General features: G+C 37.5%; 1 protein-coding gene across 1 annotated transcript in view; it reads right to left on the bottom strand.

Moving 5' to 3' along the window:
• The window catches only part of LOC134855097 (uncharacterized), a 34,022-nt gene extending 24,180 nt beyond the window's left edge, over positions 1 to 9,842 (bottom strand). The window contains exons 1-6 of the mRNA XM_063871482.1: positions 9,578 to 9,842; positions 8,113 to 9,057; positions 5,143 to 5,436; positions 3,677 to 3,801; positions 1,215 to 1,359; positions 575 to 733 (exon numbers count right to left, since the gene is read on the bottom strand). Coding sequence (XP_063727552.1) covers positions 575 to 733; positions 1,215 to 1,359; positions 3,677 to 3,801; positions 5,143 to 5,436; positions 8,113 to 9,057; positions 9,578 to 9,788 — 1,879 coding nt within the window. The 5' untranslated portion in view covers positions 9,789 to 9,842. The remainder of the gene's footprint in view (positions 1 to 574; positions 734 to 1,214; positions 1,360 to 3,676; positions 3,802 to 5,142; positions 5,437 to 8,112; positions 9,058 to 9,577) is intronic.
• Between the last annotated feature and the right edge of the window lie 3,415 nt (positions 9,843 to 13,257).

The raw sequence follows: 13,257 nt of genomic DNA, 5'->3' as shown, positions 1-13,257 counted from the left end.
TTTGGAAATTAATTTTGGCCCGAGAATAAAGTGGATTTATCGATTTTAAATTGGAGAACAAGATAATTCAAGAATTGAGAATATTTTTCGATTTTTAATTTTAGGTAATAAAAACTTTCTTGTGATCGAAACTAGCTTTTCACTTCCCCTCTTAACGAACCACTTCCCCTCTTAAGGATTCGATCCCTTCCCCACCCAAAAGGTCTCTCTTTGTACTATTTTGAGAAAACAATATTTGGTGATTGACCCTAAAAATTTTTGGGCGCCAAAATATACTAACTTTGAGGGGGGAGAACGCCGAAAAAGCGCTTTTGATCAAAATTTTCCAAAAATGCCTTTTTGGCCTGTTTTTTTTTCAAAACAAGAAATGCCTGCAGCGCAGAAAATTTGACCAAAACAGGGTCTTTTAGTGCTTTCGGAGAGCTCGGAAAATAAATTTGGTCGACCTAAAAAAAGTCGACAAAATTTCGATTTCTTGTTGAAAAACCGCCCCTGCTCGAGAAAATCCTTGATCCGCCCCTGATTCCCTTGGTATTTTGAACATATTCTTCCACTTGCATCACATTCACATTACCTAACAATTGTGTTTGTGTGAGTTGTGTTTGGGGGTTGATGAGTGAGATGGATGCAGATGTGCTTCCGTTGCTCTTCAGAGATGAGTGGTTCGAGTCCAGCTGAAGCGAGTCTGCACTTCTGCTGCTCTCATCCAGAGACTCACGCGAACGAGAGGACACTACAAACACATAACAAAATTAACCAGTCAGAATCGAGATGATGAAACCAAACGTACGCAATCTTAATCTAACCAATCAGAATCGAGATAAAAAAAAACAAGAGTACGCAAGACTAATAATTAATTAGAAAGTTGTCTAATTAACGACCGCTCACAAAAATACAGAAAACTTTACAGGTAGTGATAATAGAAAAACAAAAAACTCAATGCGATACAAGAAAAAAAAAGATTGCTGAGCCATGTACTCAAAATCAGCCTCATGAACACAATCTTTCATTACAGTCGAATAATGAATACCTAATTTATTTTCTTAAACACCTTCAAGGTGAAAATATTTGTATATACTAGTTCGTTAAAAAAGTTTCAAATCAGTGTATGGTATCGTATATAATGATTTTTTCCAAATACTTTTGAATCATCTTTTTTTGATGCTTTTATCATCGTTTCAAATTAAGAGCTAAAGCAAATTCACAACAATTACCCTTTCTTAAGTCGGCGATCTCCACGAACAACTGTTGTGCTATGGTGCTGTGTAGTGCCAAATGTGTGATCAATTTGGTCTTGCCCGTTCCTGATGAACCCACTATCACTGCACCCTTAGTTGACACGTCTCCCTCGAACGACGACTGGAACACAAGGGGAAATAATAAACATATATACATCGTTTAATTACTTCGCTGATAGAAAAAAAGTATGAATTTAATTGGTTCTGCCAAACGCCACGGTTCAGACAACTTGAAATTTTAATAAAAAGCGAAGATGAACTTCGCAAACCAGCAAAAATTGACAACAGGGAGAGGCTCTTTTTTACCACACTCCTTCGCAAAAAAATCTGCATTTTTTAAGTTTTATAATTTCAACTTTGTTTTATCTTTTATAATTCTCATGATTAACCCATTGCAAAATCATTTGGCCCTCGTTTAAATCTTCGTAAAATCAACGGTTGCACAGTAAAATTGATTTAGATATCTAGTAGTAGGTGCGAATGTAGCATAGCCGAACATCCCGAAAAAAAATCGAAGATTAATACAGAGTTCGTGAATGAGTCATATTCTATAAAATTTATACATCATAGCTTATAGTAAAAAACAGGCACTTAGCAAATGCTATTAAATCGCTCGCTGATGATATTGAGCACAAACGTTGTGCACACAATTAGCCAAGCTAAGGAGGAAGAAGCAATCTCGTAATCAGAAGCGAATTTTTTTCGTCCGCTGGCAATGATAGGGCGACACTTCGTAACAGGCGAAAATTCGTAACAAGCGACACTTCGGAACAAGCGACACTTCGTAACAGGCGCGACGATTCGTAACAGGCGACTATTCATATAAAGCGACACTTCGTAACAGGCGCGACGATTCGTAACAGGCGACAATTCGTAACAAGCGACACTTCGTAACAGGCGCGACGATTCGTAACAAGCGACACTTCGTAACAGGCGCGACGATTCGTAACAGGCGACAATTCGTAACAAGCGACACTTCGTAACAGGCGCAACCATTCGTAACAGGCGACAATTCGTAAAAAGCGACACTTCGTAACAGACGCGACGATTCGTAACAGGCGACAATTCGTAACAAGCGACACTTTTTAACAGACGCGACGATTCGTAACAGGCGACAATTCGTAAAAGGATAGCTGGTTACTGTGCAAGTATCACAGAATGTTCCGACCATGGTCTTCAAAAAAGTGTAGTTTATTCTGCGCGGTGGGATAAAAAGATCTGACGTAAATCTATAACTAGAGCATATGCGACAGTCATAGTATATGGGCAAATTGGACAAAAAATGCTTCGAAAAATGACTAGAAAAACAAAAAATATAAAATCTAATAACTAAAATTAAGTAGCTTAAAACGTTTTCAGGGCTTAAGCTAAGCATAATTGTTCTCGATACTGGGAACACTTTGAAAATTTCTACGGTCGTTTGAATCACGAGTGAAAGTACTTCAATTTGGTCTATCAATCGACCCATTTTGATGACTATGTGGTACCTGATTTTTCGTGAAAAACAAAATATAAAACACACCCGAATACAAATTTCCTCCACATTTTTCAAATGGTCGGAACAACAAGCGATAATTCAAAAAGATAGCCAACTAACAGATAGAAAAGAGTAATGAACGCAAGGAAACTAAAAAAAAACACTGAAATTTTGAATTTCGAAGAAAAAAAAGATGGCCTCAAAGGTCTTTGAATTTGGAGAACAATTTATGACTTTTTTTCATAACCCTGAGAAAACTGGATCAATCGGTAAAAACTTCTATTTCACTTGGAAACCTGATATTTAATTTCTATTTTCGAAATTAGAGGTCGATCACGTTTTTTGTGACCTTTTCACTTTTGCAGTGGAGTGTTCCTTCTAATGAAAAGAGCTTAAGAAATCATTAGTCGAACAGCGCAAAAAATATATTTCCTGACATCAAAACATCAAGACCTGTACAAGTCAAAGATCCTAGATCGTTCCCCTTCTCGTATGATAACCCAAACTTTCCGATAACCCAAACGCCGAACATTCCGACAAATCGAACCATAAGGCAAAAACAACAATAACGACTTTTTTTCCTATTTTTTGCCGTTTAATTTGCAAGAATAATGTGATTGAAATCAGATACTAACTAGCTAAAGGTAGCCCAAAAATGGCAAAAAAAACCTATTTAATAAATATTAAGCCATTGCTTTATTTCCCTCCGCTTCAAATTGCTCGTTGATGAAGTCTCATGCATAACAGAGCTTATTGAACGTTTTCGAATCCTACTAACGACTGAAAGGAATTAATCAAGATAGTTCAGTCAAACCCCTGCGATATTTATTTTTCGCACCTCATTTTTGCGTTAAACAAAAACACCCTACGCCTAATTTGCTTCCCCTATCCTGGGCTTGGTCGGAACAATTTTGATATCAATGAGATCAATTTTGAGAGCAAAATTGTAATATAGACTTGCCTGCAGGAGAACGTCTTCGATTGAGGATAGTAGCCAGCCCCTTCCACAGATGGACGCATCCAGAGAATACTCTGGCAGGTCGAAACGAACTACAGAACAATTGCTCCAGAAGCCAGCCGGCAAACCTGACAACAAAAACAGCCCATTAGCTAACAAAAAAACAGAGTACAATAAAACCCGAGACATGGATTCTATGGAAACTCCCCTAAGATAGATTCTATGAACTAAAAAAACTGTCACATAAACATGGTTCATTTAGTCCTGGAAATTAGGTAGTTTTTTTGAGAAATTATAATCACCACGCATGTTTCAAATATTTCCCAGCATGTATTAACTTAAAGGTTGATAACTTAAAGGTTGTTCCTGCGCGGTCAGAATAACAGCAGTATTTAGATAGAGTAAAAGGAAATTGCGAGCAAATCACAAGACATTGTACCATTCTTTAATGATGACTGACTTTCTATTCTTTTAGGACATTTCAGTGCTGCAATACTTTCCTTTTCCTACCTAATTTATTGTGCTGCTGAAGTCTTTTTGCAGCCGATTACAAGCTAATCACGTATTTATCTATCTATTGCACCATGTGTGACAAAAAATGTCACGTTTCACTTGTATTATACTTAGCTTTTTTATATTGTTTCAGATGACATTAAGACCATACTCTGTGACAAATATCCATTTAACAATCAAATCAGTACAATTTGTTTGCAATTTCAAAACACCCCCCCCCCCTTCTTCCCAGTATTTAGTAACAAAAAACCTCTGCCCTTATAAAGAACTAATCTAACTGCTATGCATACATGTATCTGGATTAGTGAATCCTGTAACGAATTTTTCTTTTGCAATTCACATAAAAAGGTGATAATTGTTGATCTTGTGATAATTGACAAATGTACAAAAATAATCAATGACTACATTTTTCTTCCGAGTAATATTGCGAGCATCAAAAAGCACGACAATTATATATTGTCCTCTGCTCATTGTTTAATTTGATTAACTGATAACTGTTTATGATTTGAACATGGTTCACAAAAGTCAACATAATATGGCAACATACCAGTTTAACCAAGACGACTAATTCATATGAAAACCAATCTGTGCAAAACCTATAAAATCTGACGGACAGAATTATCGGACCGTTATGCAAAGACAATTGTCCTATTGAAAATTTCCTAGGCTAATAAAGTTCAAGCTGGGCTATTTCTTATAAGCGAACCTCACTTAATATAACAACATTAGTGCATACTAGCATCAAGAAAACATTGATATCGAAAACCTTTGTGCATACTTTAGAATAAATAAGCAAATTTTACGGCTTAGAAAATCGTTTTGATGTAGTAACTATTTGGCCTTTTGCATGTGTAGGTATCTAATTTCGCCTGATATGATTTTCTTCTAAGAGAACCAACCCCGTTGAAGTCTATTTTTGGATAACTTAATAACGCATGGTATCAGTATATTCTCACTTGGAGTTGGGTTTGGATTAATGTCGTTGTTGGCGCTGTTTCCGTTCATACTACCACTGGTGTTCATACTATTGTTGTTTGTCTTTCCTAGGGAGCTGTTGGCAGACTTCGATTCCAGACCACCTTCCCCTGCAACCCCTCGGGCAAGTTCCGTTTGGATTAGGGACTGGCTCAACTGCTGGATATATTTAGTATTACTGGCTGTCCCTACTGAGAGTGCAACTGGACCAGAGCTCTGGCTACTGCTGGTGACTGGCTGAGTCACCAAAGACAGACTTGGCTTGTGAGTGGAATCTAAAACGAAAAATAAGGAATTCTATTAAACTGAAGTTTGGCTAAATATTGCGATACTTTTCCCGGAAACCCTGGTTTCTTGTAAGACTTAATAAACCAGAATTAGACAGAGACGAAGTGGTCACAATAATTCAAAGTGGATTAACTATGGAATTAAGACAAACCGTGCATCTTAAAAACTTTCGGAGAAGCGTCTAGGCAGTTACATATGCAAGTATTAGAATAGACAAACTGCAATAAACTATGGTTGTTCGGATCTTGGTAACTAATTCCTCCCCTATGATACTAGTAAAGAGTCTTTACCGATACTTAACATAACACAATTATACCGATACTTGAGAAGTAATTCAACGGTAATAATTTGGTACCTTGTAACGAAATTGCTCCCCTTTTACAATTTGTGAGGAACTAGTTATAAAGATCAGGTTGTTTGCGTACATACATGTCTTATGATTTTTCTAATAAGAAGAGAATATTAAAAGTTTCAAAAAATTATCGATACGGTAGAAAATTAATTAAATTATATTCGAATCAGCACTAAAAGAAAATTATGGCTTAAAAAACTTTTGTAATCGGTTTAGTAAGAGACAAAATTAAAGAGCATCGACAAACAACCCAAAATATTCAGTAGACATGCATTTTCCAAACCAGGCTCAAAAGCATTGGAACATACATGAATAGGATTCTTATTAATTTCATTAACCATAGCTTACAACTATAGTAGCATAGTACCAACAAGAATTAGTCTGGCTCTAACCGGATTTACAAAGAAGTGGAATACTTCAGATTAACATTTATATTCAAAACATTGTCCAGGTGGATTATTATCTCAACAATCTGCAAGCGAACTGCAAATGAAAGTCCTCTTCAAAGGCATAGAGGAAACCCAGTAGGATAGATTAGATTGAATGGGAGGGTTCAACCGTGACGAAGTATAAAAAAGCCGAAAATATTAAAGATTGACTTACTGCTTTGCAAGAAGCACAAAATGCTCCAACCACGGTTATTATTGCAGTAAAAAACGATCGGCGATTGCTTTTCAAATATCACAGAAGGTTCCTATTGTGGTTTTCGCAACAAGAATAATGAAAAATTGACATATTTTGGATATTAGGTCGTTAAAATTAACAAGAAATTTGATTTCTCTAAGAGGCACTCGGGATATCCTATTTCTATAAGATTAACTTAATCTGAATAATTTAATTGTTTGATAGCATTTTTCATTAATTAGAGTATTAATTCTACAGCTGCTACCAATACGAGCAGCCTTAATTATTTAACATTTTATCGCAAAAAAAGTATTGAGCAATCCTTTGCCCTATCATGTCTACAACATTCGGCATTATGAAACTTCGACAAATGCGGACAGTGACAAAAGAATGAATGAATTCAGTCAGCAATCTATTCAAATCGAACTCGTCTGGTAAACAAAAGGCGTCAATAACTGACCCACTTTGCCCCGACACAACAAACACATGGTAGACAATCTCATTAGCTGAGCAAACAAAACAACCCCAACAGACGATATTTTTGAAAGATTGCACCAAAGAAAACCTGATAATGTGTAAACCCAACTTTGGCATGGTGAAGTAAGAAATTGTCACCAAACCGTCAAAAAAAAAGTGTTAGGTAATCAAATTCTCATCATGCCGGTATAAATTTATTGATCAGAAGTTGGAAAAAAAGAGACAGCTCAAGCAGGCTTGGCATAAATATGTGCCGCATAATCCCGCAGAAAGAACCTCAAAATCATTATTGCAGAAATTCCAAACGATTGGAAGCAAGTTGGCAAACTAAAAGAGTTTATGCATAAAGAATCTCGAAAAAATTTCTTTTAAGTATACTCTGCTAAGTTAGAAAACGACTGAAAAACGATTTTTTTCTCGTAATTATTTTTTTCGCATGAAAAATCTGATGCTTTAAAAGCTCAAATTCCCCGAGCAAATTTCAAAAGAAAAAAATCGGCGGGTAACACTGTGATTGGGGTCGTCAAAAAACAAAGTTAGGCAAAAACATGCTCATGTTTGGAAAACCCGCGTTTTTTTCAACAGAATTTCGAATTTTCCAAAAAAGGCCCGCATACTCAATAAACACAGCCAACACATAGTTAGAAAAGATTCAATGAACTCAAATAAACAGAAACAATACTGATTTGTGATATGAAAAATCTTAACTTTCGAAGTTCAGAAAAATTTGAAAGTTCCTGCTCGCTCACTTTATATGCTCGAAATTGGACGAAAAATCAAAAATTTTAAACTGTTTATCCACACTGAGAAAACTTTTTTAAAAGTCATTCGATTCGAATCACGACTGAAAGGGCTTTAGTATGATATATCACTCGATATTTTTCGATAAACAATTGTGGTACATGATTTGGCAAGGAAAAAAAACGTTGGTAAAAACGTTCATCAATATTACTTCAATTAAACGCTTTCGTCCCGAGCAAAAAAACATCTGAGTGAAAAAAAAATCGAAAAAAAAAGTTTCAATGGCCGGAACGAAACTCACCTAAACCCATATAATAGTATTTACTACGTTCTTTTACTAAAAAATGACCTGCAATGCGCATTGCATAACTTGACTGCTTACGGCCATATATTTTCGTCAAACCAAGATAATTTTATGATACAAACATTATACGCGGATACTACAAATATATTTTTCAAAAAAACTTACGTTGAAACTGTGGATGAGTACTCTGTTGGTTTGCACCTTTGACACTATTGACTTCCACCCCAGCAGCATTGAACACATTCGACAAACTAGTGCTCTTGTTCATCTTGGATCCACTTTGAATACTCACTGGCTGAGTAGCCAGCAGGTTGTGAGACACTTTCGAACTAGTTTCCCTCATGCTTTCACGTTCGAAGCCCTTTTTGAACCCCCTACTTTCTATGTTATTTTTAGTACCATCGCCTGCCATCATAGAACCAATAACCGTTCCACAATTCCTAACAGTATGAGAACTACTTTCAGTTGACAACGATTTCAGACTTTCTGAGCTGCCTTGAGATTGCCCTGACTTGTCGAACACTAGTTTAGAAGACGAATTATTACTACTGCTAGGTGTGGGAAGAGTATTAATGGTATTGAATTCAGGTTTCCTAGGTGGTAATCGAGGAGCGATTCCAATTGTAGGTCTGGCGATATCTGGAAAGGATCCTTCGGCAAGGGAATCTTCGAAAACTTTGCTCGGTAGATCATCGTCGGAAATACTACAATAAATATGGTCCTGAACTGGAGTTGTGACAACATCTTGAGAGTCCAGATCGATATCTTCGTCTGAAGACAACTGGTTCTCTTCTTCAGCTATAGGAGTCATTAGTCTTGCATTAGCGAAAACTGCAGGGTCGCCGACCGGCAACGCAAGGCTCTCTTTTTTGGAGCTAACTGATGTAGAAGCTTCTTCTTTGACATCCAATGGCTGGTAGAGAAAGTAATGGTGGTCTTCTTCATCTTCAGTTGTTTCAACGGGCTGACCCGGTAGTTCTTTTTTAAGAGAGCTATGGTGTGCTTCCACCGAAGCTGGAGCTTGAACTGGGAGGAAGTGAGACTTTCTAAGATCTCTTGAAGGATTGTCGTTTGATCGCGATTGATGGTGGCTGCTTCTTTTTGAAGACTCTGTCAAAATCACATTCAAAACCAACATTAAAACGACATTACAGGAATTTTAGAACTGGTTGTGAGTTTAAATGGCCGTTCTTTTTTTTCAAAAAGGGAATAGGGTACAAGTGTGATAGGGGCCCCGGTAGCAACCAAGTGTGAGAGAGGGGTCCCAAATTACATAATTTTAGACAAATACCGCAGTTGACTAGGTCAAAATGCGCTGTTCGGTCGTTTTAAAACTTTACTCAAACGTAGATAACCAGCCTCATTCGCTGGAACTTATTCGATACTTTAATTGATATCATCAAAGCACTAAAATGAACAACTTTGAGGCACTGTATTTACATTAGGGGCCCAGTTAATTTCTTGGGAACCAACTATCACACTTTTACCGGGAACAAAACACGAATTTGTTCATTCTTCAGTTGATTCAAACCTAAATCAAGATAGGATATTTAAAACAAAAAAAAAGCTTTATTCAATATTAAAAAGCCTTTGAACAATCAGTTATAACTTCAGCGGAATTCTAACTAACTTGATTGAGCCATCGAATGACTTATTGCTGAAGTAGATTGCCTGGAGTGCAGACACATAACACATCGGACACTTTGAAAAACGCACATGAAGCATCGCATGTGACCGCATGCATCCTGTACGCATCTGTTTGTTGAGTTGTCATAAAGCTTGCAGCAGCAAGGACACTGGTCACTCAGCCCTCTTTGCTCGAAAGCGTGGTTGAAGCTCATTATAGGTTGAAATAATCAATTACCCTAGCCGCAACCACTTGTTATGAGTTTCATCTCACTGAAAGATGAAAATGTTTATCATAACGTGGATCATTTGAAAGTCTAAGTGGCAAGTTCATTTCGAAATTACAAATTTGAACACATGTTTCTCCTCTTATCTATTTTCTAGAAACAGACTAAAGATAGTCAGAAACAGTTCGCATTTGGAGCAGTTTTCAGTGGACGATGTGCTTCATCTAGCGAAAGAAAGCAAACCACAAGCTGGTATAAGGAAAAAAATTTTCTTTTCTTTTGTTTCTGCAAATAATCAGAATGTCAGAAGTATTAAAGAAACCGAGGTTACAGTCAAGAGTCCCTTCATCGCATATTGTGATATTCGACCGGAATGGCGGCCAAAATGCATGGCAACAACGAAATTTTAGTAGCAGCAGCCGAGTGAGAAAATTGGCAGTTTCGACAAATTATCAGTGTTAATCATTCACTTTAACGAAATGGGAGAGGTCAGTTTGCAGTGACGAAGTAAATTATAAAAACTCGTTTGAAAATAAAGATACGTCTGTGCCAGTCGGTCATATTTGGAAGTTTGACCTTGACCTTGAGCAATGCGAATAACATAATCCTTGTTTTTTGATTTTTATAATTCGATTTTAAAATTTAAATTAATTTAATTGCCTTTTATTTTTTTTAATTGCTGATTTGTAAAACTCCCACTAACCGCTTATCATGGGTTAGTTCAGTCCCCTAAAGTCCAGTCAAACTCCTTTTTTTCACCTTTATGCTGCGTCAAGATGAGGAAAAACAACAAAGAGTGTACAAGCAAAGATTGCTTAAAATCTTCAGGACTGACAAAATTGGATAAGATGTGATTGTTGTTCTAGTTGGTATCATATCAGTTGTGTAAGTATTTCTCTTTGCGACTCTAAGAAAACCAATGGTTTCAGTGTCCTTTATGCGTTGATGTAAAATCTGTAAATAAAGCAACAATAGGTAATGATCTAGTGCTAGACAATTATGTTAATACAGCCATCTCAAATGTCCGAGTACTCAAGAGAGTACCAAAAGACTCGCGTGTTCCCTTGGCAGAAAGTCTGTCGGACAAAATAAATGACATCGTCTACAATGTAGCAGATGTTACAAAATGGCTAATTTTTTTAACATCCTCCTTGTTTTTTTTGGAGCAACCGAAAAGAAGTGGACGCAAACAGACCACAAGCATGAGCTCTTTGATAAATGAAAAAATTCGAGCAAATGACGTGTCACTTCCAAAACCCCATCCCCAAGTTTCAAGCCCGCCTCTGAGTGACCTCGAGCAGAGAAAAAAGTTAATAAGTTGTAAGCTCGATGAAGGAAATGTGAAGGGAGGAATAAGGCTTGCTGCTTCGGAAGACAAAATTGCTCCTTTTTCAACTGATATATATCAAAAACTGTTGTCTAAGCACCCTCAGCGATCCAAATTTGCAGCTCCAAATCCAGAAAAAATGGATAGTTTTTTCGTAACCGATTTCTACCTATACAAAGCGATAATGTCCTTTCCGAACGGATCAGCAGCAGGTCCTGATAAAATAGTTCCTAAACTTTTTAAAGATCTTGTTAGTAAGTCGAATGGCAGTGCAGGACTTAATTTTCTGAAATCGCTTACTAAGCTGATAAACCTCATTGGAGATGGCAAAATACCCAAACCACTGAGACCTTTCTTTTTTGGCGCAAAGCTTATCGCCCTCATAAAGATAGACGGAGGGTTGAGACCGATTCCATAGGCAACACGCTGAGACGTATCGCGTCTAAATTTGCTGGAAGCAAGGCCCTCTCCGAGCGATAAATTTTTTTCGGAAACGTACAGGTAGGATGCAGTAGCAAACGAGGAGCATAAATAGCTGCGCACTCGTTTCGAAACCTAATTGAACGCGACGACAATCCAAAATTCACTGTCCTTTTAAAACTAGATTTTGACAATGCCTTTAACTCTCTAAACAGAGAAACAATGCTGGATCATGTTTATTCAAATCGCCCCGAATTGTACAATTACACCCATTGCGCGTATGGTAAACCTAATTACCTTTTTTACGGAAGCTCTGTCATAATGTCAGAAGACGGAACTCGGCATGGTGATCCTGAAGCCCCACCTCTTTTTGCGGAAACAATTCATACACTAGTCAAACAGTTGGAGTCGAAAATTAACATCTGGTATTTAGATGATGGGAATTTAGCCGATGACTATAAGGTAGTACTCCGGGACCTTAAAAACATTCTGAAATTGGAACAAATTTACGGCCTAAGCTTGAACACTGAGAAGTGCGAACTTTGTTTTTTTGGGACCGACTACTAGTACACAGTATAATTCAATTTTAACACAATTTCGAAAAATATGCCCCAAAATAAAAATAAAAACAAAAGAAGAACTCCTCATTTTAGGATCTCCAATCGGCGAACTTTGCGAAAGGAATTGCTCGACAAAAAAATTAAGGAGCTTGAAAAAATCTCGGATTTCATTGACAAATTAGACGCCCATTATGGTTTTTACCTCCTGAAAATTTGCTTTAGCATGCCAAAACTCCTATATTTTTTGCGTACAAGCCCTTGTTTTTTGCAAAATGATTTTTTGGAACGCTACGATAAATTACTAAGAAATTCGTTATGCAAGGTCACTAACGTGAAAATGGATGATAACCAGTTTTTACAAGCAGTTCTCCCGGCAGCCAAAGGTGGCTTGGGCGTTTCTTCCGCTCGTCTACTCGCTTTACCCGCTCTCTTAGCCTCAGCAGTAGGAGCAAAAGATGCCTTGAATGAAATCTTTGGTTTGGAGCATGTGGATGGAACTTATGATGATGCGCTTAAAAGGTGGTTTGAACTTGGAAAAATTGAAATGGCTCCGGAAAATGAAATCCAAAAAAATTGGACTGAGCCAATTTTGACAGCGAAATTGCGGACTTGATTTTACGACTCGAACCAACGGAAGTAAAAGGATTCAACGCGTTCCAGGATAGATTTGGCTCCCAATGGTTGAACGTCATCCCGTGCAAAAATTTAAGGTTAAAACTGTCGAACCAACAACTCAGAATTGCGATAGGACTTCGATTAGGCTCGAAAATATGCGAACGGCATAAATGCGTGTGCGGAAAAGACGTTACCGAGGATGGTTGGCATGGTCTTTCTTGCCACAAAAGTGCAGGGAAATTCTCTAGGCATTCAAACCTGAATGCCCTTATAAAGTAGAGTTTATCTTCTACTCACATTCCGTCTGTTTTAGAACCACGACACCTCTTCAGGACCAATCAGAAGCGACCAGACAGTTTGACGCTCGTTCCATGGGCTGTTGGTAAGCAGCTCTTGTGGGATGTAACGGTAGTCGACTCCTTAACTCCTTGTAGGATTAATGCCAGGTCTGTTTGTAACCCTGGTACGGCTGCCGCTGAAGCGGAAGAGCGAAAAATTGACAAGTATAAAGATCTTGTAAATGATGGATATCTTT

The sequence above is a fragment of the Symsagittifera roscoffensis genome, chromosome 10 (assembly GCF_963678635.1).
Source record: "Symsagittifera roscoffensis chromosome 10, txSymRosc1.1, whole genome shotgun sequence".
Classification (NCBI taxonomy): domain Eukaryota; kingdom Metazoa; phylum Xenacoelomorpha; order Acoela; family Convolutidae; genus Symsagittifera; species Symsagittifera roscoffensis.
The sequence above is the reverse complement of the archived record's forward strand: the minus strand, read 5'-3'. Positions and strand labels throughout refer to the sequence as shown.